The sequence below is a fragment of the Oncorhynchus masou genome, chromosome 12 (genome assembly GCF_036934945.1).
Source record: "Oncorhynchus masou masou isolate Uvic2021 chromosome 12, UVic_Omas_1.1, whole genome shotgun sequence".
Classification (NCBI taxonomy): Eukaryota; Metazoa; Chordata; class Actinopteri; order Salmoniformes; family Salmonidae; genus Oncorhynchus; species Oncorhynchus masou.
Window position 1 is genome coordinate 62,505,928 of NC_088223.1, and position 26,394 is coordinate 62,532,321.

The 26,394-nt window shown below is 43.0% G+C and overlaps 2 protein-coding genes across 6 annotated transcripts; one reads left to right on the forward strand and one right to left on the reverse strand.

Moving 5' to 3' along the window:
* Window positions 1-8,528, forward strand: LOC135550608 (E3 ubiquitin ligase Rnf121). 4 transcript variants are annotated; one of them, XM_064981579.1, is made up of 10 exons: window positions 3-141; window positions 1,799-1,836; window positions 2,077-2,218; window positions 2,487-2,641; window positions 3,164-3,271; window positions 3,483-3,603; window positions 3,691-3,824; window positions 4,549-4,650; window positions 7,666-7,827; window positions 8,310-8,528. In XM_064981579.1, exons 1-9 carry the CDS (start codon window positions 70-72, stop codon window positions 7,784-7,786), a joined length of 993 nt encoding a protein of 330 aa, XP_064837651.1. In that variant the 5' UTR covers window positions 3-69; the 3' UTR covers window positions 7,787-7,827; window positions 8,310-8,528. The 4 variants fall into 4 exon arrangements, with proteins under 4 accessions (XP_064837653.1, XP_064837651.1, XP_064837650.1 ...); XM_064981581.1 differs by having other exon boundaries at window positions 1-141; window positions 2,505-2,641; window positions 7,666-8,528; XM_064981578.1 differs by having other exon boundaries at window positions 7,666-8,528.
* A 7,465-nt stretch (window positions 8,529-15,993) lies between these two features.
* LOC135550609 (NLR family CARD domain-containing protein 3-like) lies at window positions 15,994-21,755 on the reverse strand. Of its 2 annotated transcripts, XM_064981583.1 has the most exons (7): window positions 21,475-21,755; window positions 21,069-21,356; window positions 20,834-20,947; window positions 20,537-20,611; window positions 20,204-20,321; window positions 19,830-20,070; window positions 15,994-19,612 (listed from the first exon to the last, which is right to left on the reverse strand). In XM_064981583.1, the coding sequence occupies exons 2-7, from the start codon at window positions 21,269-21,271 to the stop codon at window positions 17,997-17,999; spliced, it is 2,367 nt and encodes a 788-aa protein (XP_064837655.1). In that variant the 5' UTR covers window positions 21,272-21,356; window positions 21,475-21,755; the 3' UTR covers window positions 15,994-17,996. The 2 variants fall into 2 exon arrangements, with proteins under 2 accessions (XP_064837655.1, XP_064837656.1); XM_064981584.1 differs by lacking the exons at window positions 20,537-20,611; window positions 20,834-20,947.
* Window positions 21,756-26,394: the final 4,639 nt, after the last annotated feature.

The window sequence follows — 26,394 nt, forward strand, 5'->3', positions numbered from 1 at the left end:
AGTGTTTATGGCCCTCCAGTTTTCCAACCCGGAAATGGCATGCGCTAGGAATTGACAGCACTCCCGAAGATGGCAGGGGTGTTTGAGGTGGAGGTTGATGGTGTAGAACACGATCATGGACACCACGATGAACGAAATCAGGTTAGGGTGTTACCGTTGTAGAATCAGAAAAAAATAATTGCGTGAATTGTAAAGTGCGCACGTTGCTGCCAATATGGAATACACTTGCCTCTTCCACCGGCGAGTAAGCGTCATACGGTGTTAGTTTTATCTAACATCCCAGTTGTCTTCCCATTTTAGCCAGACAGGTAGGCTATCATTGAGTGCATTAGGAAACCAAGTATATATCCAATCATAGTGCAGTCAGCTAAGACAAATGTACAAGGACCATCATCACGCCCTGGGTGGGTATAATTTGTAGAACGTTCCAACAGGAATCTGTTCCATAACCTAAGTAAATAACAAGGTTGCCAACAAACAACACATACAAAGTTGTATAGCGGCAGAATAAGATACCGGGTAGGAGTGGGCTATTACATTAAGGTTTTCACTCACCACGTTTATTCGGAAAAATGTCTTTCCTCACTCTGGTAGCCCATGAACAAACATTAAGAATAAGCTACTTTGTGAGATGATGCTTATTAGTTAGCTAGATGAATTTATCATTCTCATTTGTATGCGTTGTTTGTTGGCAACCTTATACTTTACGAAGTATTCGGAACAGATTCATGTTGTAACGTAACACATTATACCCACCATCAGGCCCTTGCCTTGTACTGTACGTGGTAGTTAACGCTAGGTAGCCACAGGTAGTTAAATGGATCATTCTGGTTTACCTGCCCCAAATTCGCTGCTTTTACTTGACAACCCTTTTTTGTCATATTACGACAGCAATTGAGTCAATGATGTAGCAACGTTAGGGTTGTCACGAAACCAGTGTCGCGATAGCATATTTTCCATGACGCATAAAGGAATACACAAAGCAGACCAAACTCTTTGGTCTTTTAAAAAAAACACTTCTGTATGTCAAATATTGTGTGCTATAGTTTGGAAAAGAAACATATGATTCTGGGTGACACACAAGGCTGCTTGTTTCCAACATTAGGACTGCTTTCCTCAGGAAATGTAGTAGTTTGTTTCATGGCCAAGATACCGCTGAGTATTGCATACTAGTATCGTGACAACCCTATTTTAGCTAGCACTCATTAGATGGCATGTCATACAATGTGGCAGACTGAGTCTCAGGTCATATCCTGGCAGCTCAAGCTCTCTAATCAATGCTTTGTACCAAAGGACAATTTCTTTCACCATTTAGCACTAATGGACAGAAACTGTGCATGTTCTCTTTTTATTTTTTTATTTTACCTTTATTTTACTAGGCAAGTCAGTTAAGAACAAATTCTTATTTTCAATGACGGCCTAGGAACAGTGCGTTAACTGCCTGTTCAGGGGCAGAACGACAGATTTGTACCATGTCAGCTCGGGGATTCGAACTTGGAACCTTTCGTTTACTAGTCCAACGCTCTAACCTTTGTTGGACAACAGTGTTCATTTCTTTTAGTGTTCACGTCTGTCCACTATCAACAGCCTCCCAATTCACATAATCACTGATCAGATTACAGACAGTTTTGTTAACATGGCCATTTTTTAATGCATGCAATCATTGTATTTAGTAGATGAATTGTGACAGTTTATTTACAAGGTTCTAAATGAATGTATGTTCATGTATGTAGAACATTACTAATGGAGTTAGAAGCCTTTGGAACTGTCGTGATTGTCTGGCTTGTTCTGACTTCAGGTCGACCTATCCCATCTGTCACCGGAGGAGAAGTGGAGGTCAGTCTCAAAACACAATTATTCATTCTGGCTGCAAATTAGATTTGTGTCACACTTTAAATCACAAAAGTCAAGTGAAGTTAAACATGATAAACTAAGGGCTCTAAAGTATATCAACAATGTTTCCTTCCAATGAAAACTGGTAATGTGTTACGAATATGTCGATATATAAGAATCTATCCAGATACCCAGGCCTGAGCAGTAGGTTGATTGTTGTGTGTGTGTGTGTCCATACTGTAGGTTGGAGCATGCCAGGATGCATGTGAAACACAAGGGCCATGAGGCCATGCACGCTGAGATGGTGCTTATCCTCATTGTCACCCTGGTCATCGCCCAGCTGGTCCTTGTGCAATGGAAACAGAGGCACCCCAAGTCCTACAATGTAAAATAATATCACTCTCTCTCACACCCACACAGTCACAGTCATGCTCACGTAGACACAAACACATGCTCTCTTATGGGCAGAAAGAGGGAATAGACAGCATGCCTGCAGGCAAATCATACACATCTCACTTCACATACTGTATAGACAAACTGTCCACAGACCAGTTCCTTCCACTGTACACAGTCTGGTTCTCAGTGTTATTCAGTCTCAAATTTACCTAAGTGTGTCTGTACTTTAAAATGTGTGTTATTTTTTATTTTTGTAGCTGGTGACTCTGTTCCAGATGTGGGTGGTTCCTCTGTACTTCACCACCAAGCTTCACTGGTGGAGGTTTCTGGTCACGTGGTTCATCTTCTCTGTGGTCACTGCATACGTTACCTACCGGGCAACACGCAAGCACCTGGAGTGCACCACGCCCAGGTAAGGCCCCCATACACAAGCCCAGGTAGTGTCTACACACATCCATATAACACCTCATATGAGTAGGCAGAGCCTAGTGGTTAGGAGTGTTGGGCCAGTAATCAAAAGGTAGCTGATTCAAAACCCTGAGCAGACAAGGTGAAAATGGTGTCCATGTGCCCTTAAGCAAGGCACTTAACCCTAATTGGTCCAGGGTTGCCGTCCTATAATGGCTGATACCTTGCTCTGACCCACTCTTCGAGGGTGTGTCAGGGGGAGTGGGATATGCAAAAAAACACATTTGCACTTGTGCATGTGTGAAATAGGAGAAATGTAAGCACCCACCTAATTATTTTATACCGAATGCCTAGGTGATGCATGATAGAATAGTCATGGTAAGAGGGCCACCAATCCAAAGCCCCAAATCTAACCTGCCATGCAGCCAGTGCTGCTCTAGGCAAAATACTGATCTATGTTTCTTCACATTACCTCTGCCAGTTAGCTGAAATATGTCTGAATGTTCCCTTGTATTTCTGTGGACAGGCTGGTCTACAAATGGTTCCTCCTCCTCTACAAGATCAGCTATGCCACAGGGATAGTGGGCTACACTGTCGTCATGTTTACACTGTTTGGCATCAACTTGATATTTAGGTATGTTCTGGTTATTTCTAGGCACAATTGTGTATTTATGGACAATACCAGTGGTTTACAAGGATCGTGCTTGTGTAGTTAGTAACTTTCTCTCAAAAACCTTCAAATAAGTTTAGATTTTCAGAGGAGGTGCCAGAGCTTCTTTGAGAAGTAGTAACATGTTGATCATGCTAATAGTATTGATGATGCTTTTGGTTGACTTTGTTTCCAGAATAAAGCCAGAGGACGCAATGGATTTTGGCGTGTCCTTACTGTTCTATGGTCTGTACTATGGCGTCCTGGGTAGGGACTTTGCCGAAATGTGTGCAGACTTCATGGCATCGACAGTGGGGGTGAGTATACAAGTTCTCTTTTTTTTTTTTTTGTCAAGGCTGTGTATCTGTCCAGCCACGTTTATATTGTGTCCCTGACTTCTCTAGTTCTACAGTGCGTCTGGAATGCCCACCAAGCACCTCTCAGACAGTATCTGCGCTGTGTGTGGCCAGCCCATACTGGTTGACGTCAGCGACGAGGGAATCATCGAGAACACATACAGACTATCCTGCAACCATGTGTATTCTTTTTCATCTAAGAAAAATGCTCTAGATAAATATGAACATATTTGACCTAATTTGAATAACACACAGGCGCTAGATGTGGTAGAACTGATTTATCTGTTGCATAAAAGCCGTAACTGGCAGTCAGTCAGTCGTGGAAAACAGGTGGTTTACGCACACAAACACCAAAGGGAAATGGACCAAACAAACATGCGCATGAACTTTATCTCTGACATGTGACTGTTGTTCGCATGACTCAATAACACTACCATGAGCCCGTCTCACTTCCTGTTTCTGTAAATAATGTTGCCCTATGTCATCTCCTGTATTGACTGCCTGTACTAGACTTCCATGAGGTGTAATGTCACATGTTTCATGGCATTTGTGTGAACTATGTTCACATTTGGAGGACATCAGATTTGAATAGCTTACTGGTGATGTTGCTGATATGTTTATTACAGTGTGCCACAGGGAAGTAGGAATAAACTTTCCAGTATGCCCTTACGCTATGCCTACAGCATTTGACCAAATTTCACCTAATGTTTCATATTTGGCCTCATTTTGTAGTTATTCTAATGTTTTTAGGGTTGAATACATGATTTCCGTATTTTGAAAGTTCTATATCTTAACTTGATTGCTGACAATCAAAACATTTTGGGACTATGTCAACAATGGGCTCCTGAAACAAATACCAAAATATCGTTTTTGGGTGGAATTTTCCCTTAACTCTCTCTGCCTCAGATTCCATGAATTCTGCATACGAGGATGGTGCATCGTGGGAAAGAAGCAGATATGCCCGTACTGCAAAGAGAAGGTGGACCTGAAAAGGATGTTCAGTAACCCGTATCCTTTACTCTTCTGCTCTCATATGACATGTTTGTGTGTTTTTTAAATTTAGTTTTCACTTTTATTTATATAGGTAAGTCAATTAAGAACAAATTCTGCTTTACAATGATGACCTGTCAGGGAGCGAGCACAGCACATATAACACACAGGTTAAGTAATATCCTACAAACAGTCAAAAATACACAATGCACAGCCAGTAAAACATTCAGTAATAGGCAGCATTTAAGAGGCAGGGGGAAAACGCATGCAGTTATCAGTTCAAATCTGTGTGCTTGTCTATTTAATATTCTCATCTCTTGTAGTGTGTCTTAGTGTGTTACTTTTTTGTGTTGTGTGTCTTTAAGATTCAGATGGTCTCACTCAAAGTGACCCTTTGTCACTCATTGTTTCACCCACTCTCCCTCTGTTTGTCAGCATGACTGGAATTCGCACAGTCCAAAGCACATAAGATGTGCAAATGTTGAGGCCGGGTTATTTTGATTGGCTGTGATGGGAATAGGTTGTTTCCTGTAAATGCTTCAGAATTGGAGCATTTATACAGTGATGTTGTTCATGGTACTTTTGAGCCACATTTATATGTAAACACAAACTGGAACAGGATATTATGGGAAGGGACCTTGGGTGAAGTCCTCTGAAAACAAGGTTAGCCATTGTCTGATAGTTGTGGCTTTGTCTTCATGGATACCTTTCATAAAGTAGTTCCAGTTCCTATTTTGCTGCTGTAAAAACTCAACAGACGCAGCTGTCTGCCATTTCTGATTTAGGGGAAACGGTTTTCATTGCAACCACTCAATACACAAATCCTTTCTTGACCAACACCGCATACATACCGCATTTAATTTCACACAATTTCTACTAAATACCACCCTAGAGAAGGGGTTCTAAAACCTTTTCAGCCTGGGACTCAAATGAACAATTCTGTGTTTTCCTGTGTCCCAAGCTCATGAAAACGTGCCCCTTTTTGGGGGCCCAAAGTGAGATTTGTGCCCCCCAGGGGTCCCCGTGGTGATCAGGGCCCCTGGGCACGTGCCCGGGTTGGTATTCGGCCATGATTAGTACAAGTTTAGTTAGTCTAGCCAGCTAATTTACCAATCTAAAAATTGTGAGTTACTGACATAGCAAGAGAGAAACTGCTGATGCACAACCAAATTTTGAAATTGCACCTTGTGTATTCAACTGTTCTAACTCTTAACAGTAAGTTGAGACCCTGACTGAGTCCCCCACCCGCCTAAATTAATTAAATTTTTTATATATCAATAATTTTTTTACTTTGACATGTCGCGGCCCACCATTTAACATGTCTGAGACTATACTTTAAGAAAGGCTGCCCTAGAGCAGAGTTGTTAATTGATGTTAAGAAATGGTTCTTCATCATCCAGTGCATTCGGGAAGTATTCAGACCCTTTGACTTTTTCATTACCCTTTACTTAGTACTTTCTTGAAGCACCTTTTGGCAGCGATTACAGCCTCGAGTCTCCTTGGGTATGACGCTATAAGCTTGGCACTCCTGTAATAGAGAATTTTCTCCCATTCTTCTCTGCAGATCCTCTCAAGCTCTGTCAGGTTGGATGGGGAGCGTTGCTGCACAGCTATTTTCAGGTCTCTCCAGTGCTATTCGATCGGTTTCAAGTCCAGGCTCTGGTTGGGCCATTCAAGGACATTCAGGGACTTGTCCCAAAGCCACTCCTGCATTGTCTTGGCTGTGTGCTTAGGGTCTTTGTCCTGTTGGAAGGTGAAACTTCTCCACAGTCTAAGAACCTGCTCCAGAGCGCTCAGGACTTCATCAAGGATCTCTGTACTTTGCTCCGTTCATCTTTCCCTCAATCCTTACTAGTCTCCCAGTCACTGCCACTGAAAAACATCCCCCCCAGCATGATGTTGCCTCTACCATGCTTCACCGTAGGGATGGTGCCAGGTTTCCTCCAGATGTGACACTTGGTGTTCAGGCCAAAGAGTTCAATCTTGGTTTCATCAGACCAGAGAATCTTGTTTCTTTAGGTGTCTTTTGGTGCCCTTTAGGTGCCTTTTGGCAAACTCCAAGTGGGCTGTTGTTCCTTTTACTCAGGAATGGCTTCTATCTGGCCACTCAACCATAAATGCCTGATTGGTAGAGTGCTGCAGAGATGGTTGTCCTTCTGAAAGGTTCTCCCATCTCCACAGAGGAACTCTGGAACTATGTCAGAGTGACCATCAGGTTGTTAGTCACCTCCCTGACCAAGGCCCTTCTCCCCCGATTGCTCAGTTTGGCTGGGCGGACAGCTTTAGGAAGAGTCGTAATGGTTTCAAACTTCTTCCATTTAAGAATGATGGAGGCCACTGTGTTCTTGGGGTCCTTCGATGCTGTAGACATGTTTTGGTACCCTTCTCCAGATCTGTGCCTCGACACAATCCTGGCTCGAAGCTGTACAGACAGTTTCTTTGACCTCATGGCTTGGTTTTTTCTCTGACATGCACTGTCAACTGTGGGACCTTATATCGACAGGTGTGTGCCCCTCCAAATCATGTACAATCAATTGAATTTACCACAGGTCGACTCCAATTAAGTTGTAGAAACATGTCAAGGATGATCAGTGGAAACAGGATGCACCTGAGCTCAATTACGAGTCTTATAGCTAAGGGTCTGAATACTTACGCAAATAAGGTGTTTCATTTCAAAATAAAAAGTGTTTTCACCGTGTCATTATGGGGTGTTGTGTGTAGATTGATGAGGAGAAATGTTTTTAATCCGTTTTTAGAATAAGGCTGTAATTTAACAAAATGTGGAGAAAGGGAAGAGGTCTGAATACTTTCTGAATGCACTGTATGTATTGGGAAGATGTTATCCATTCCCCAATATCCAGCCTGATTCTAGTTGTGTCCTGAAGGGTCTATAATAATCATATTGTCACAGGCTGGATGTGTTTTATTACAACTCTAAATTAATTGCTTAGTTAAGGTTTGGTTGGGTCAGATTGGTTGGAATCGGGTGGGGTAGTTACTTAATTATCTGCCTCCTTGACCCATCATCTGAAGCTGGGAGAGGCCACATGTCATGTACGGACAACTCCTGGACTGGCTCCGCTACCTTGTCGCTTGGCAACCAGTAATCATTGGACTTGTGCAAGGCATCAACTACATCCTGGGGCTGGAGTGACCTGGGAGAGTGGGGAAGGACACACAAGCCATATGGAGATGGTAGATAATGCACTGGCCTGACTAGCAAGCCTCACCATGGACTTATAAGAACATCTATTATAAACTGTGTCTGTACATGTACTATTTGTATATATGTATAGGCACATAGTATCAGTATTTAAGATGTTTTAGAATTTGACTAGTAACCTGGGTTTGGATATCCTTTTATTGTATTTTTGTTTAATCAATCAAAACTTTTTAAACAAATGCAGTGTACATTTCATTGCTTAGTAAAATGGTCCTCAGTTTTTTGGAAATGCTTTTCAAAAGTAATTTGTCTTAACTTTTGGTTTCTACGGTAATGAGTGGCTGACACGGCCCAGATACGTGAGTGGAGCGTTGTAGAATGCCAGTCTTCGTTTTGTGTGTTAAATCTGTACCTTTTGTTAGTGGAGGTCCTAGTTGAATGTGGCTGCTGGGGTGAGGGTTTCTAGTCTCTCAGGAGCACTGGGCTCAAGACAGTGTGTCCTATCCTACTACAGACTTCATCTCTTTAAGAGGGGAACTACAATATGTCCCCCTCACGCCTCCCTCAGACAGCTGCTCGTGTCTGTGTTCAGCCCAGATGACTCTCAAGGAATAGGTACCGTAAAAGACTATGCAAAAAGGTGAATATAATTTGATCATTTTGGTTGTCTATTAACTTTTTTTGTCATGTTTTTGTTCTTTTGATTGTCTGTTATTAAACGTGACACAGTCAACATCAGGTGTAGACATTACTTAATTCAGACCAGATCCACTAGTATAGACCCTTCATTACCTGGGGGATTTTGTGTATCATTTCCAGAATATTATACTTCCTGTTCCGTTAAGATGCAGTATAGTTCTCATCATATGAAGAAACATACCAGACTGATGCCAGTCATGCCACCCTGGACTAGGATTGAGTGTGGCCATTGAAATATGACGTTCTTCTTTTAGACTGCTCTTGTGAAGAATACAGGTAAGCAGTGAAAGTATGTGTATTTCACCACAATATTTCACATTTTTTATATGATTCATATCCATGTGTTAAATGAGTCGCACTTAAGTCATATGGTAGAGGGTATATTACACTTGAGAAATGTAACCTGCATATATCAAAGTAACATTTGAGGTCAAAATGTCTAACTAATTTAATATTGATTGTGTCTGACATAAATATGCTAAATAACTTGATAGGGAATTTCCGTGTGTGTTCTTGGTCAGCGTGGGTGAGTTAAGAGGAAGTAACTGTGCATATATAGTAAGTAAATGAGACGGTGTTGTTACAACTAGCTTTGTTGACCAACTCGCACAGTAGTCGGACAGAAGCAAGTATGCAGTTGACGATTCTTCTCCTAGGTAAGAGATCCTCTAACATTCTCACACACACGTTCACTGATGTATGGGAATGTGGATGTTTCTGCTGCATAAGTATTTACATTTCTGTGTGTATGTGCCTGTGTTACACAATGGCTGAAGGTGTGCTCCATCTCTTCCTCAGCCTTCATTGGGTTTTTTGGGGTCCTGTGCTCAGAGGCCACTGCAGGTGTGTGTGTGTGTCCGTTTATCTTCCTGCATACAACATTTTTTTTATGTTTCAAAGTGTCTCTAACTTTCGTTGATATTGTCCAGATTCCACAGAGGTGCCGTCTCCCAGAATCCTCCAGCCCCATAGATCCAAAATAAGAGCTGTTCCAGGTAAAGAATTCTGCCATCTCAGTTTATTTTTCATGAGTGGCTTATCAATCATGGATACTCTTGAGTATTTGAACTCAAAGATTACCTGGTCTTTACCTCCGGTGTTCCTGGTTGCTGGGTCAGATAATTCTATTCTGGTGTTGGTTAGAAACCACCGTTTTTAACAGACAGGATGCGTTTGTCATACACAGGAGAGCAGTTGATTATTGAATGTAAAGCAGACCCAGGCCTTCCTGATGACTTTACCCATGTCTACTGGCTGGTCAACAGAACCTTCCCAGAGGTAGCCTTCACTGATGGCAGAGTATCAGAAACAGAGGAGTAAGTACTGGGGGGTTGTCTTCACATACTTTATTGGAAGCTTTTGAAATCCACACTAAACCATGTCTGTTAATTTCTTCTCTTTTAACGATGCTGTTAATACTGTACTGCTGTTTGTATATTTGAACCACACATGTAGAGTAGGCAAAGTCCACAGTGTGAGTTCTGTTGAGATGTTCTACTGTGGCGGGTGAGTTGGCTAAGAGTTGTAAATGTGGTGGTTTCAGATCAGTATCAGAGGACGGCAGGGTGATCCAGAGGAGTCTGGTGTTAAAGAACGTGACTGCAGAGGATTTTAAGTCCACTTTCACCTGTGTAATAAGTAGCCTAGCTGGGCTTGACCGAAGGACTGTCACACTGATGCCCAATCACAAGGCTAGTTTTCCCTCACTACCTCACGTTCTCTCCCTTCGTCCTTCACTCACTCCCAACTCAAAACACCAGGGGAGACCGAGAAAGGAATTTAAGAAGAAACCTAGAAAAAAGGATCAGGGGAAAAAACCAAACCACGCTAGCAAGAAATGAGGTTAGATGGATTGTCTTAGTCCCGTACTTAACCTTTGTGTGTGTTAATGATACAATTTAATTATTTTTTTCAACCTGAGACTCATTGTTCTTGGCACATTTTCTATGAACATGTAAAATAACACTTTCATTGAGTGCACACTGCACCCCCCACACATTTATATTACATATGTGGTGTTCCATTCACTGGACCCGAGGGTAATAAAAGTGCCTGTCTCCCACTCTTTACCGTTTTAGTGTGTGAAATGACACAATGTCTTGTGGGAACCTCCACAATGTTATTTCAATACATTGTAAAAAAAAGTATTTCCCACAGTATTTTCCCACACTACCCCAGCCAGGTGCACGTTGGGGGAGGAACATAACAAATAAATAGCTTTGTATGTGTGGCTCTTTACCACAATCAAACAGTATGGGAAAAATAATCTCTGCTCAAAGGGCCTTAGAAACATTTTTTTGCAGAGAGAGAAGCTAGTGTGGACAGAGCATCTTCAACTTTGGAAGATGATGAATTTTCAGAATATGCGTATCATGTCACTGTCAATCCCGGAGTCTGACGGTGAGTTGGAAGAAGAGGATGAGATTGACCCAGGACCAGCCTATCAGCAACCAGCTCATCACCAGCCTGCAGGAGGAGAAATGTGGTTGTAAAAAAATTGTGAAGTTGAATAGTCTTGCCCAAGGAATGAGCCACCCAGCATGGCTGCTCGTGTGATAAGGATGCAACCAGGGCCAACGCGAATTGCGGTTACTCATGTGCAGTGGCGACTCGTCATTCAGGGTAGGTGAGGCAGAGCCCCACCTGTTTTGAGCCACGCATCTTAAGAAAAAAAAAGTTGTCAGTTTGCACACAATGTACAAAATATATAGAATTGAGTTAATAAAGCCGCTAACAAACAAGGTCTCTTTTTTTAAACATTTTTTTTTTAGTAGGGCAGCTCCAAAATGCAGGAGTTTCAGGCTAGCTCAGTGCTTTCTGTGTTGGTGGGGCAAGCCAGCAGAAAATACGGAGAACGTTGTGCCGTGATTGGTCAGTGTTCTGTCACTCATGGGGACACTACGTCACTGCCAAGTCTAAGGGTAGAGCTAGAAAATTCAAGCCCCTTGGGTGCTTCCATAGAGTTACGTTAGAAGTGAAGGCTCAAGGTCATTGGCCACAGATAAAATGACGTCAAATCAAATTTTATTTGTCACATACACATGGTTAGCAGATGTTAATGCGAGTGTAGCGAAATGCTTGTGCTTCTAGTTCCGACAATGCAGTAATAACCAACAAGCAGTCTAACTAATAATTCCAAAACTACTGTCTTATACACACAAGTGTAATGGGATAAAGAATATGTACATAAAGATATATGAATGAGTGATGGTACAGAGCAGCATGGGCAAGATACAGTAGATGGTATCGAGTACAGTATATACATATGAGATGAGTATGTAAACAAAGTGGCATAGTTAAAGTGGCTAGTGATACATGTATTACATACAGATGCAGTAGATGATATAGAGTACAGTATATACGTATACATATGAGATGAATGTAGGTTATGTAGACATTATATTAGGTAGCATTGTTTAAAGTGGCTAGTGATATATTTTACATTTCCCATCAATTCCCATTATTAAAGTGGCTGGAGTTGAGTCAGTGTGTTGGCAGCAGCCACTCAATGTTAGTGGTGGCTGTTTAACAGTCTGATGGCCTTGAGATAGAAGCTGTTTTTCAGTCTCTCGGTCCCAGCTTTGATGCACCTGTACTGCACCTGTACTGACCTCGCCTTCTGGATGAAAGCGGTGTGACCTCGCCACAGGCAGTGGCTCGGGGGGTTGATGTCCTTGATGATCTTTATGACCTTCCTGTAACATCGGGTGGTGTAGGTGTCCTGGAGGGCAGGTAGTTTGCCCCGGTGATGCGTTGTGCAGACCTCACTACCCTCTGGAGAGCCTTACGGTTCAGGGCGGAGCAGTTGCCGTACCAGGCGGTGATACAGCCCGCCAGGATGCTCTCGATGTGCATCTGTAGAAGTTTGTGAGTGCTTTTGGTGACTCCAGCCTCCTGAGGTTCACGATGCTGTCTGTGTGGACCAATTCAGTTTGTCTGTGATGTGTATGCCGAGGAACTTAACTTACTACCCTCTCCACTACTGTTCAACCGATTGTGGATAGGGGGGTGTTCCCTCTGCTGTTTCCTGAAGTCCACAATTTAATTTTTTATTTTACCTTTATTTAACTAGGCAAGTCAGTTAAGAACAAATTCTTATTTTCAATGACGGCCTAGGAACAGTGGGTTAACTGCCTGTTCAGGGGCAGAACGACAGATTTGTACCTTGTCAGCTCGGGGGTTTGAACTTGCAACCTTCCGGTTACTAGTCCAACACTCTAACCACTAGGCTACCCTGCCGCCCACAATCATCTCCTTAGTTTTGTTGACGTTGAATGTGAGGTTATTTTCCTGACACCACACTCCGAGGGCCCTCACCTCCTCCCTGTAGGCCGTCTCGTTGTTGTTGGTAATCAAGCCTACCACTGTTGTGTCGTCCGCAAACTTGATGATTGAGTTGGAGGCGTGTGTGGCCACGCAGTCGTGGGTGAACAGGGAGTACAGGAGAGGGCTCAGAACGCACCCTTGTGGGGCCCCAATGTTGAGGATCAGCGGGGTGGAGATGTTGTTGCCTACCCTCACCACAAGTCACGTTATATCTTTGATTGGACTGATCATGTCAACATCATACTTTCAAAATCTTAGCTAGCAGTCATCATGACTCAAGTTGACAATACTGGCAAATCCTTTCTAATCTGTGTCATATGAAGAGAAATAACGAAGAGAAATTATAGATAAAACCTATCCGTGCTCATCGGCCATTGGACATAAACATTACAAGTTGGAAATCGCAAATTAGACAATGAGTGGTTTGGAAGGAATCAGTGGCTAACTGGAAGCATTGCAATGCAATCAATTGCCTGCTATTCAGTGGAGTGGCGGTGTGGGTCTCTTTTCCTTGTTTAAAATGATAAACATTCAACATTGGCCAGACTGTCAATTAAGCATTATTTGTACCACGCTCAAAACAACTTAACTCAGAACTGCAAAATCTGACTTTAGTGAGTTCAAGACAACTGGAAACTTGCGAAAAACAAGATACGACCGGGAAAATACATTTTGAACTTTCATCCAACTCAGAATTGTAAATCCGGAACTCGGGCCTTTCGAGAGCACCGACCTAAAGATCATTGACGTCATCATGATTTTTCAGAGTTCCCAGTTGTCTTGAAAGCACCATAAATCCAGAGAATGCCAGACTTTGATGAGCGAACTCACCCACGAAGGACCGCCGCACCATCTTCCTGTTCAAGGGAGCACAGCACAACAAGGTGAATCCAAAAATGTCTTGTATGCTGCTGCATAAATTATGTAATATGTAAGGGAGATCTGTATACTGTAGCTAAGAAAGTAATACTAAGTGTATGTTGTGTAGTAAGCTGTTAGTAGCCCATGTGCCTCACCCTAATCATTTGGTCTATTTTCACCTCTTAATTTCAGGTACTGTTTTGACTTGGTGGTGCACATGTAGCCTATAACCTGTTTTTGAGAAATGTAATCATTGAATATTGTCAGAGGTTTCATTGTCTGCTTATATGCCTCCTTTATTTATCCTACGGTTCTGACTTGGTGTACAGGGAGAAAGAACACTAAGAACAGCCCATGTTCTGAATTATGTCGCTGTACATTTCAAAAGTGCTGAACAAATAGTTCTACTGACTACGTCCGTCCTAGCTCAGTCATTAATACCAATCGAAATTACAGATTGCCTCTTATCCGCTTGTCGTCCTCTTATGCCATAGTTTGTACATCTCAATTGTCATGAGAAACCACATTTGTTTAAACAAGTCAGCCATATCAGCTATGTTTTTTTTAAAGGCAGTAAATGAGGCTGAATTAACTGTTTCACTGCCAGACAAGTCTCCGCTGATAGCCAGGTGTAGCAGTGGTAAGGTGTTGGGACAGCTTTTTGTAGGCCCTAACAGTTTGTGGGCACCGTTTGTCACCGTTATAGTGCAATTAATGTATTATTTAGTGTTGTGGCTTTGCTGGCATGCATCCCACTTTTTTTTTGCCCCTCCATGATTTACATGCTAAAATCGCCACTGCTCATGTGCAGGACAAAGTCTTCTTTTGAACTGCTCATCCCAGACACCATCCAGAAAATCATTCTGGACTGCACTAATTTGGAGGGAAGGGGTGTTTTTGGAGTGAGATGGACCAAACTAATTTACATGCATATTTTGGGGTTCTTATACTTGCTGGTGTTTTCAGATCCAATGAGGAATCCCTGTGGGATGCAGAAACTGTCAGGGAACTTTTACCTGCAACAATATCTCTGGAAAACGCCATTATTTCCAGGATTATCCGCTTCAATAACCGAGACACCAGACAAGCTAGCTGCAATCAGGTCAGTGGGGGACAAGTGGGTGGACTGCCTTCCGTTTTATAACCCCGGGCCCAGCGTTATTGTTGATGAGCAGCGTATGCCATTTAGGGGCCGCTGCCCCTTCAGGCAGTACATACCGTCTAAACGTCTACCGCATGGAATCAAGATTTGGGCTGCCTGTGATGCTGCTTCATTGTATGCGTGGAACTTGCAAGTGTATACAGGGAGGCCAGATGGAGGAGCACCTGAGAAGATCCAAGGGATGCGGGTTGTCCTGGACGTGACACAGGAACTCTGTGGCCACATCACATGCAATAACTTTTTTACTTCGCACAAGCTGAGACAGGAGCTCAAGAGGAAGCTGATGATGGTAGGAACAGTATGGGGAAAAAAACAAGTCTGAGGGGATGGGAATGCTGCTTAGGGATGGTAAAATCGGTGGCCAGGAACATCAAAAACCAGAAATCATAATGGATTACAATGCCACAAAAGGAGGGGTGGACAATTTAGACAAGCTGGTGACTGGCTACAGCTGCAAAAGAAGAACTCTATGCTGGCCACATCTTGGCGTACAATGCGTTGGTCATCTGGATGGTGTTGAACCCATATTGGAACAGAGGGAAGTTCCAAAGGAGACATCTCTTTCTCGAGGAGCTGGGCAAGGCATTGGTAAGACCTCAAATCCAGAGGACGCAACATATCCCAAGGACCCCAGCTGCATTGTGAGGAGGATGCTGGTGCCCCATCCGCCCGACCCACAGAACTCCAATGCCGGAAGTAAGTATGAGTGATGTTGCGTGTGTGTGTGTCTTACTCTCCTACCATGGCCTGCTATAACTATATATGCGAGTGAGATGTTAGTAAAATTCCTGAACTAAGTGTTTTCATCCATCTAGATTGCAGCCGGTAGTAACAAGAAAATGTGCTGCAATGCATGTTGACCCAAGGACAGGAAGACACCGTACACATGCATCAAGTGCAAGAAATACATTTGCAACAAACACACAGTAAAACTCTGTCCCTGGTGGTGTGTAGGCCAGCCTTAATGTGTTCAATGGGGCACATTTATAATTTCCATAAAATACTAAGTCAAATGTATCCTTCCAATTGGTTCAGTTCAAAGCAATAAACATCAAGTGAAAACCTTGTTTCTTTTATATTTGTTCAAGATCAACATGATTTATTCCACCCATGTCTTGATAGATTAATTTACAAAAATCACAATTTAAAATATAAACTAATTGCGCTTTTATTGATGTGTGATCTAGCAGAGGTAAATGGCAAATGTTAACCATGTATGCTGTCTACATGAAGTATTTTTACAAATTGTTATGGCTGTGTTTTAACCCAATAATATTGTGGGTCCATCAGACCTGCAAACTTTGGATGATAACAAAACCCTTCTGTGGTGTTCATGTTTAAGAAAAATACTTTAAAGTACTACTTAAGTAGTTTTTTAGGGTATCTGTACATTACTATTTATATTTGACAACATTTACCTCCCTACATTCCTAATGAAAATATTGTACTTTTTGCTTCAAACATTTTCCCTGAAAAGTACTTGTTATATTTTGAATGCTTAGCAGGACAGGAAAATGGTCAAATTCAAGCACTTATCAAAAGAACACGTGGTCATCCCTACCGCCTCTAGCCTGGCAGTCTCAAACACATGCAACTTTCGTAAATAATGTCTGAGTGTGCGCCAGGCTATCCATACATTTTTAAAATGGTGCTGTCTGCTTTGCTTAATAAGGAATTTTAAATTATTTATACTTTTACCTTTAATACTTAAGTATATTTTAGTAATTACATTTACTTTTGATACTTAGATGTATTTAAAACCAAACACTTACTCAAGTATGATAATTGGGTACTTTTTGTACCACGTAGCATTTCTATTGCTCCATCTAGTGATAAGTCAAATATGGATTCTAATGCGATCTTGAGGACTCACATAATAGGGATAGATAAATACATTCAATTGTTGACTTTTTTTTGCCACAGACTCTAACCTAGATTAGACAATTTAGTTCAGAGGGAACTTCTCATCTGCCCTTATTTTCTCACATCTGTTAGAAATTGATTCAATTGTGTTTTATATGACAGAGAGACCACAACTGTTCTGGAAGTAGACAGCCATTGCAAATAAGGTTGCATCATGTCATTTTAAGTGCACCTTGTAAGCACATGTAAATGCATCATTAGTGTTTTATATCAGCTCACCATTGTGTAAAGCAGGGAGGCCCCCCTTCTGTAGGCCTGCGAATCAATTTCCAAATGTTTTTGTATTTTTTTTTTTTTTAGGAACTCTGTTGGGATCTTAACTTGCTGTGAGTTAGAATAGTAGAATACACAAGGTGCCAGGGTTGGGGTCAATTCCATTTCAATTCAGGAAATACAATAATTCCAACTCCAATTATCTTCTTATGCTTTTCAATGAGGAAAATGTGGAATTGGGTTTACTTTCTGAATTTAAATGTAATTGACCCAACCCTGCAAGGTGCAATTTGGTTGTGCATCTGAAATGTCACTTAATTAGATTGGTAAGTAAGTCTAGCCAGCTATCTAAAGTTGTAGTAATCATGGTCAAATTACCATCCAGGGGCCCCCTGATTTTGTTAGTAACTGACTCAGATATCATATTCAAAAACTGCTAACATTTCTCTCGACCGCATGGCAAAATGTGTAGAATTGCCGAAACTTGCTTTAGAACTGCAACATTTGCTGTAAGCCCCATGGCAAAATGTGTAGAATTGCAGGAAATTAAATTGTTTCTCTTCCTTGTCGAGGGGTCCACTAAAATGTTTTGCCCGCAAAAGGCTTGGGGCCAGCTCTGACTGCATGTGTGGGTACACAGACCTGTGCGCTACTGCGGCCTGTTGTGAGTTAGGATTTTGTGACCCCCACCCCCATCAGTTGCACATACCTGGTGTAAAACATCATCACAATGTTATATTAAGTATACAGTCAATACATGTGACTGCCTATGAATGTCATTTGTCACACATCCCTTTCACTCTTCTGTGTCTCAGTAGTATAGCAGTGTAATGCTACTGCCACCTTGTGGCTACTTCTCATGACATATTTCCACAATACTACCACAGTTGAGTATTGTTGCAAAGCAACCCTGAGGTATCCATATCTTTCTTCCCCAATTCCCCTATAAAAGTTTGTCTAACTATACAACCCATATTTCAAACCTAATATATACATCTTTATAAATACTGTAGTCAGTCATTGGTTCTTCACAGAGTTTGAGCGGCTGCGTCTGGGAGCTTCAGCACCAACACCAAGCTCGTCCAGGCAGCACTGCAGGTTGGCGTTCCTGTCAGGGTAGTGGTTCTCTTTAATCTTCTTCCTGATAATGGCGGCCGTCTCCTCAGAGGCCGACGAGCATTTGTTCTTATCGGGTAGGAAGCGTTGTAGCAGCTCCTGATTGGCTGTCTGGGCCATGCCCAACAGGAAGCGCAGGAAGACATCCATGTTTCCATCGGGGCTCTGTAAGCTTCTCTCTATAGCACTGCGGTGCATGTCCAGCAGCCCGGGGTCCTTGAACATGCGTGAGAACTTGCTATTCCGTGGCTGCTGCAGGACGTTCTGCCCCGCACACCTCCAGGTGAGGAACACATAGAGGGCAGCCAGGTATTCTTGGATGGTGGGGTGGATGAAGGTCTGGATCCTCTCCTGGTACATGACAAACTGCTCGATCAGGAACTCAATGCACAGGCCACTATTGGTGACAGCCTCAGCGACATCCACGCCGCAGTCCTTCCAGGTGGCCTTGCCAATGACCATCTGGTTTTTCTCCAGCATTGTAAAGGCTAGTTTGCCCAGGTTCATCAGGAAGTCCCTCTCCTCTTCCGGGGTGCGGGAGGCTGAGCCCCTGGCACCACGCACATGCAGGTGCACCAGCAGCAGGCGAGTGTACATCAGGGTCAGCCCCTTAGGCAGCTCTGCATCCGGCCCCTTCTCCCTAAACGTGTGCTGGAAAACCTCCCTCACCACACAGCAGAACATGGGCAGATGGCACATGATGTGGAGGGTCTTGCAGGAGGTCAGGTGGGCAATCACCTTATCGGCCTGCGCCGGGTCCTGAAACCTCCTCCTGAAGTACTCTTCCTTCTGTTCGTTGGTGAAGCCACGGACCTCCAACACCTGGTGCACAGACTCTGGGGGCAGCCGACTGGAGGTGAGGGGGCGAGAGATGATCCAGAGGAGAGACGAGGGGAGCAGGTTGCCCCTAATCAGGTTGGTTACCACCACGTGCATGGCGGCTGGTTCAGTGCTGTCACACCAAGTCTCGGTGCGGTGGAAGTCCAGGGAATGTGCATACTCGTCTAGCCCGTCACAGATGAACATGACCTTGCCTTCGTCGCACTCGAAGGTGGGCAACGCCTTGGTCTCGGGGTAGAGAGTGTGGACGATCTCCAGGAGGCTGATCTTCAGTTTCAGCATGAGGTTGAGCTCTTTGAAGGGCAGTGGGAACAGGAAGTAGACATGATTGTGCTTGCGCTCCTCTGCCCAGTCCATGATGAACTTCTGCACGGCCATAGACTTCCCTACCCCGGCGATGCCGTTGGTCACTATATGACTCACATGCTTCTTATAAATCACATCGGGGTCAAAGATCTGGCTACAGGTGATCCGCTTCTCTTCCTTGCGATTGGTGGACAGCTTGTCGATCTTTCTGACCTCGTGCTCGATGTTGGGCCCAGCATTGCCTCGGTCTGTTATATAGAGCTCATTAAAGATACTGTCAAAGGCCTTATGCTCTCCATGCTGGGCAACACCCTCACACATCCAGCTATACTTCCTCAACAGAGTGCCTCTCAGCTCATAACGCACCTCATCTGCACAGAGAGAACACAGACATTAAAAAAGGTACAGTCTAGTATATTTCCTGTTCAATGGCCATTTAAATTAAAAATTGTAATGTGTAACCCATTGGTTCTTGAAGTACTGTACAAAGTATAAATAGCTCAACTATTACCCTATCATAACTCAAAGTATACATTTGTTACTTATCGTTATTACATGAATCAAATGAAATAAAGCCAACGTGCATACTTTTCTTGCAGAGGTCCGTGAGGTAGGCATCCAGGCGTTTGAGGCCCATGTCCTTCAGCAGGGCCTTGGTGAGCTGCAGGGCCACCTCTAGGTCATAAAACTCCAGTAGTCTATCCACCAGGTCCACCATGTCCATGCCCTGGGGAGGAGAGCTGAATGACTCTGGGTAGCGCTTCCACAGCGTGATCTTAAATGTCCTCAAATCATCCTTCCCCAGTTTCTCCAGTGTCTTCCTGATGGCCTGGGGTCCACAGAATACAATTAAAACAAGAGAAAAGCAATTCTCATCCACTACACTTAACTTTAGGGACATGTTAACATTTGTTGCTGAACATACACTACATCACCTAGACTAGAGTGAAGTGTGAGCCCACCTTGAAGGTGAAGTCTACAGTCAGGGCAGGGTGCCTCTTCTCGTCTGGGTTTTTGATCAGCTCTGGTCTTGGAGGTTCCACTGCAGGACCCTGTTCTTTAGGTGCAGCGTCTTGAGACCTGGAGAGGCGGTGGAAGATTAAATATTGCTACACATACTAGTGCATGAGCCTATCCACCAATTTAACCATTTGTAAACAAATGGACATACATGCACTAATGTTATACTCAGGAATAAATACTCAGATAAACGTATGCATAATTACACCCTAATAACACACTTCAACCGATTGCATCCTGTCTGTGCCTGATCAAACATGGATGACTTTTCTTACTTCCTGGTTCTGGTCTCATAGTCACTGTCCACGGAGTAGCCACTGGAGTAAGACTCTGTTCTTTCCAGCTGGACTCTAAATAGAACATCACATGGAAAATAAACCGTTCACATAATATAACAAATATGTTCACGTACTGTAGTCCTTTAACGGTCTGTGTTCCTGTTTCGTGTTAATACTTTGTAAAGAAAAATGTAACGCAAGTGTATGTATTTTTTGTGTGACCGAATGCTTTTCATTTTACTGTATGTTAATGTAAGTGTATGAGTGTCTATAAATCAACATGTTTTAGTGTACCTAGTAGCAGACAGCTCAGTTTCTTCATCCAGTTCATCAGATGGCCAGAATTGTATATCACTGTTTACCGAATTGTAGCTGTGGACCGGGGATTGAGCCCTTTCCACATCATGCCTGCCAAACACACCAAATAAACACACACACAAACTATGAATGATTGAGGATGGGGAAAGGGACAAGCTTAATTCTGGGCACTTGACATGTGCTGTGTGTTGTGGTATGGTCAGTGTCTCACCAGTGAGTAGTGTCCATGGGTCTCAGGCCATCACCCAGGTCCAGGGAAGGTCTCCTCTCAGGCACATAGAAAGCCTCCTCTCCCTCATCAGACATAGAGATTGTACTTCTGCGGCCAGACACACCCTCTCCCAAGGGAAAACTGACATCTGATATAGTTTCCCCTCCATCATGCTCCATCGTGTCAGAGCCTCGCCCAGCCATCCTGGAGGACCTCCGGTGTACAGGTTCCGGGTCACAGTTCAAAGTCTGACGTCAATGGCTACTTGAATGTTGCCAGACAGTAGACCTGTGTTGCAAGAAAATAAAAAAAACACCCATACCAGTCGATCACATTTTTACCTTTATCATAAGTAATACTATAACAATTACAGACTTGTTGCAACTTGCGAATAGGTCTCTCTTACCAAGAAAAAAAGCTGAAAATATCGAAGCTTTCTGTTCCCGAGGCGAGCTTGTTTTGAAACCTCTGGCCTACTAAATTCACCTGTTTGCCTCATTTATGGCGATTCATTTTACTAAAGCATAATGTGTACGCGTTCAAAATAGACGTAACATAACCCTAGAGCTAATAAACGGCAAATGTTCCCGGTTAAAATATAGACCACAGATAGGTCCGCAGTAACTTTTGACTCCGACAAACAGGAACAGTAAATTATTATCACAGATATAACAATGAGACAGATATTTCACCGGAAGCATCCGGTTCGCGTTTCCACTCACTGCCAAATATGGTAGAGAGGAAGCCCAATGGCCGGCAGTGGGAGAAGATGGAACGAGATACATTTGGCCGATATTCTAATGATTTACTCATCGATTAAACGTTTAATCTCAATTTTTCTGTTCCCAGAACTACAATCTGTTATAGACAGAGTGGACTAAGTTTTGTTAACTTTACCCTTTGCCAAAGTTTCACAAAATTGCGTTGTTTAGAAGAAGTGCAAAGGCGAATTGAGTTATTGCACACGCGCACTTCACAGAATAGGCGTTCCCCAACGGAAATATGCAAATATTGTCTAGAACGGGCCAATAGAATCTGGCTAGTTCTGTCCACTATGGCTAATTTGTTCACATTTGAAATGACAGGCTGTGGTAATATCTTGGTTTAGTCATAAAAATCTTTGGTACTATTCTGCCAGTACCATAACGCTGACGTCACTTTAAAAGAAAATGTTTTATGATGAAACCTTCAAAATAAAAGCCCACCTTGTAATATCATCAACTGATTCAAAATGTATTGAATGTTATATCAATGGCCACTTGTATTGTGTCAACAAGAAAACACAAGTAATTTATGAAAACAAATACAAAATATGGTTTTAAATTATTATTATAACCAATAATGAAAAAATACAATGTTGACACTGGTATGTTAAGTACATTGAACTGTAGAGAGAATACTTTCCTACCTGTCTCAGCTAAAGGGGTGGGAAATAATTAGTAGTGTCTACTAACCAAATATGATTCGTTTTTGAGGGGGCTCCACCCCCTACATAGCCCCCGATACAATACATATTGGATTGTAGAGAGAACTTTTCTACCTGTCTCAGCTAAAGTTAGGTGAGAAATACTTAGTATGATTCGTTTTGGAGGGGGACTGTCATACATATCCAGGAGCACTTCTCCGCCCCCTCCCTTTAGCTGAGACTTTGCTGCCGAGTGGCGCAGCGGTCTAAGGCACTGCATCTCAGTGCTCGAGGCGTCACTACAGACCCTTGTTCGATTCCAGGCTGTATCACAACCGGCCGTGATTGGGAGTCCCATAGGGCATTGCACAATTGGCCCAGCATTGTCCGGATTAGGGTTTGGCCGGGGTAGGCCGTCATTGTAAATAAGAATTTGTTCTTATCTGACTTGCCTGTTAAAAAATGTAAAAAGCTGAGACAGGTAGAAAAGTTCTCTCTACAACCCATATGTATGGGTATGTATTTATATATGTATTTAATATATAGTGTCTTGCGTTGGGTGCTGTGGAATGGGTGGAGTAAAAAGCCAGCAGCAGGTCGTGTGACACAGCCTCCCTCAAAAACAAACTATATTTGATTAGTAGAGACCCTAATGAATATTTTCCACCCCACTTTAGCTGAGACAGCTGTATTTGTCTCTCTACAACCAAATGTGTATCCCATGTACATTGCAGTGAATGGAGTGGGTTGAGTAAGGAGCACTCTGTATTAAACCCATCACTCAACACAAGAGTCCAATTTAAGTTTTTGCAGAAGTAAATGCGATATAGCAAGCAAAACACTGGAATGGTAGATTTGCAGTGGAAGAATGTGCAAAGTAGAGATAGAAATAATGGGGTGCAAAGGAGCAAAATAAATAAATAAATATAGTAGGCGGAGAGGTAGTTGTTTGGGCTAAATTATAGATGGGCTATGTACAGGTGCAGTAATCTGTGAGCTGCTCTGACAGCTGGTGCTTAAAGCTAGTGAGGGAGATAAGTGTTTCCAGTTTCAGAGATATTTTAGTTCGTTCTAGTCATTGGCAGCAGAGAACTGGAAGGAGAGGCGGCCAAAGGAAGAATTGGTTTTGGGGGTGACCAGAGAGATATACCTGTTGGAGCGCGTGCTACAGGTGGGTGCTGCTATGGTGACCAACAAGCTGAGATAAGGGGGGACTTTACCTAGCAGGGTCTTGTAGATGACCTGGAGCCAGTGGGTTTGGCGATGAGTATGAAGCGAGGGCCAGCCAACAAGAGCGTACAGGTCGCAGTGGTGGGTAGTATATGGGGCTTTGGTGACAAAACGGATGGCACTGTGATAGACTGCATCCAATTTATTGGAGGATATTTTGTAAATGACATCGCCGAAATCAAGGGTCGGTAGGATGGTCAGTTTTACAAGGGTATGTTTGGTAGCATGAGAGAAGGATGCTTTGTTGCGAAATAGGAAGCCAATTCTAGATTTAACTTTGTATTGGAGATGTTTGATGTGAGTCTGGAAGGAGAGTTTACAGTCTAACCAGACACCTAGGTATTTGTAGTTGTCCACATATTCAAAGTCAGAAGCATCCAGAGTAGTGATGATGGATGGGCGGGCAGGTGCAGGCAGCGATCGGTTGAAGAGCATGCATTTAGTTTTACTTGTATTTAAGAGCAATTGGAGGCCACGGAAGGAGAGTTGTATGGCATTGAAGCTCGTCTGGAGGGTTGTTAACACAGTGTCCAAAATGTTGTCTGAAAATGTTGTAGTTAGGGATGAAGATTTCAGAATTTTTGGTGGTCTTCCTAAGCCAGGATTCAGACACGGCTAGAACATCCGGGTTGGCAGAGTGTGCTAAAGCAGTGAATAAAACAAACTTAGGGTGGAGGCTTCTAATGTTAACATGCATGAAACCAAGGCTATTACGGTTACAGAAGTCAGCAAAAGAGAGCGTCTGGGGAATAGGAGTGGAGCTAGGCACTGCAGGGCCTGGATTCACCTCTACATCACCAGAGGAACAGAGGAGGAGTAGGATAAGGGTATGGCTAAAAGCTATGAGAATTGGTCGTCTAGAACGTCCAGAACAGGGGGCGATAAAATAGCTTCAAGGTATAATGTACAGACAAAGGTATGGTAGGATGTGAATACAGTGGAGGTAAACCTAGGTATTGAGTGATGATGAGAGAGATTTTGTCTCTAGAAACATTATTGAATCCAGGTGATGTCATCGCATGTGTGGGTGGGAGTATCTGGAGCATCAGCATTTATGGGTTTGATTATAGGCTCAAAATGGCCAGAAACAAATAACTTTTTTCTGAAACTCGTCAGTCTATTATTGTTCTGAGAAATGAAGGCTATTCCATGAGAGAAATTGCCAAGAAACTGAAGATCTCGTACAACGCTGTGTATTACTCCCTTCACAGAACAGCGCAAACTGGCTCTAACCAGAATAGAAAGAGGAGTGGGAGGCCCCGGTGCACAACTGAGCAAGAGGACAAGTACATCAGTGTCTAGTCTGAGAAACAGACGCCTCACAAGTCCTCAACTGGCAGCATCATTAAATAGTACCAGTCTCAACGTCATCAGTGAAGAGGAGACTCCATCGATATACAAAATCTCATTCATACCACTGAACAAAAACATAAACCCAACATGTAAAGTGTTGGTCCCATTTTTCATGAGCTGAAATAAAATATCCAAGAAATGTTTCATACGCACAAAAAGCGTATTTTTTCTCAAATGTTGTTCACAAATTTGTTTACATCCCTATTAATGAGTATTTCTCCTTTGCCAAGAGAATCCATCCACCTGACAGGTGTGGCACATCAAGAAGCTGATTAAATAGTCAGGTGCGCCTTGTGTTGGGAACAATAAAAGGACACTCTAAAATGTGCAATTTTGTCACACAACACAATGCCACAGATGTCTCAAGTTTTGAGGGAGCGTAGTATTTGCATGCTGAATGCATGCATGTCCACCAAATCTGTTGCCATATAATTTAATGTTAATTTCTCGACCATAAGCCACCTCCAACATCGTTTTAGAGAATTTGGCAGTACGTCCAACCGGCTTCGCAACCACAGACCAAGTGTATGGCGTCGTGTGATCAAGTGGTTTGCTGATGTCAACGTTGTGAACGGAGTGCCCTATGGTGGCGGTGGGGTTATGGTGTGGGCAGGCATAAGCTACGGAGAATGAACACAATTGCATTTTATCGATGGCATTTTGAATGCACAGAGATACTGTGATGAGATCCTGAGGCCCAGGATTGTCGTGCCATTCATCCGCCAACATCACCTCATGTTTCAGTATGATAATGCATGGCCCCATGTCGAAAGGATCTATACACAATTCCTGGAATTGTGAAAATGTCCCAGTTCTTCCATGGCCTGCATACTCACCAGACATGTCTCAAATTGAGTATGTTTGGGATGCTCTGGATTGACGTGTACGACAGCGTGTTCCAGTTCCCGACAATATCCAGCAACTTTGCAACAGCCTGATCAAACTCTATGCGAAGGAGATGTGTCGAGCTGCATTAGGCAAATGGTGGTCATACAAGATACTGACTGGTTTTCTGATCCACTTCCCAACTTTTTTTAGAGGTATCTGTGACCAACAGATGCATATCTGTATTCCAATTCATGTGAAATCCATAGATTAGGGCCTAATGAATTTATTCAGACCCCTTGACTTTTTCCACATTTTGTTACGTTACAGCCTTATTCTAAAATTGGGGAAGGGTACCAGAAATGTCTGCAGCAATGAAGGCTCCAAAGAACACATTGGCATTCGTAAATGGAAGAAGTTTGGAACTGCCAAGACTCTTCATAGACTCTTCCAAACTGAGCAGTCGGGGGGGAATGGTCAGGGAGGTGACCAATAACCCAATGGTCACTCTGA

Bases quoted from the DNA above. Each gene is read 5' to 3' on its own strand.
- LOC135550608 (XM_064981578.1), top strand. From the start codon at position 70: ATGGCAGGGGTGTTTGAGGTGGAGGTTGATGGTGTAGAACACGATCAT. The intron at 2,219-2,486 runs GTAAAATAATAT...TTATTTTTGTAG, and splicing joins GGCACCCCAAGTCCTACAAT to CTGGTGACTCTGTTCCAGAT. The intron at 4,651-7,665 runs GTATCCTTTACT...CATCATCTGAAG, and splicing joins AAAAGGATGTTCAGTAACCC to CTGGGAGAGGCCACATGTCA.
- LOC135550609 (XM_064981583.1), bottom strand. From the start codon at position 21,271: ATGGCTGGGCGAGGCTCTGACACGATGGAGCATGATGGAGGGGAAACT. The intron at 20,948-21,068 runs GTGAGACACTGA...TGTGTTTGGCAG, and splicing joins CCCATGGACACTACTCACTG to GCATGATGTGGAAAGGGCTC. The intron at 19,613-19,829 runs GTATGCACGTTG...CTCTCTGTGCAG, and splicing joins CACGGACCTCTGCAAGAAAA to ATGAGGTGCGTTATGAGCTG.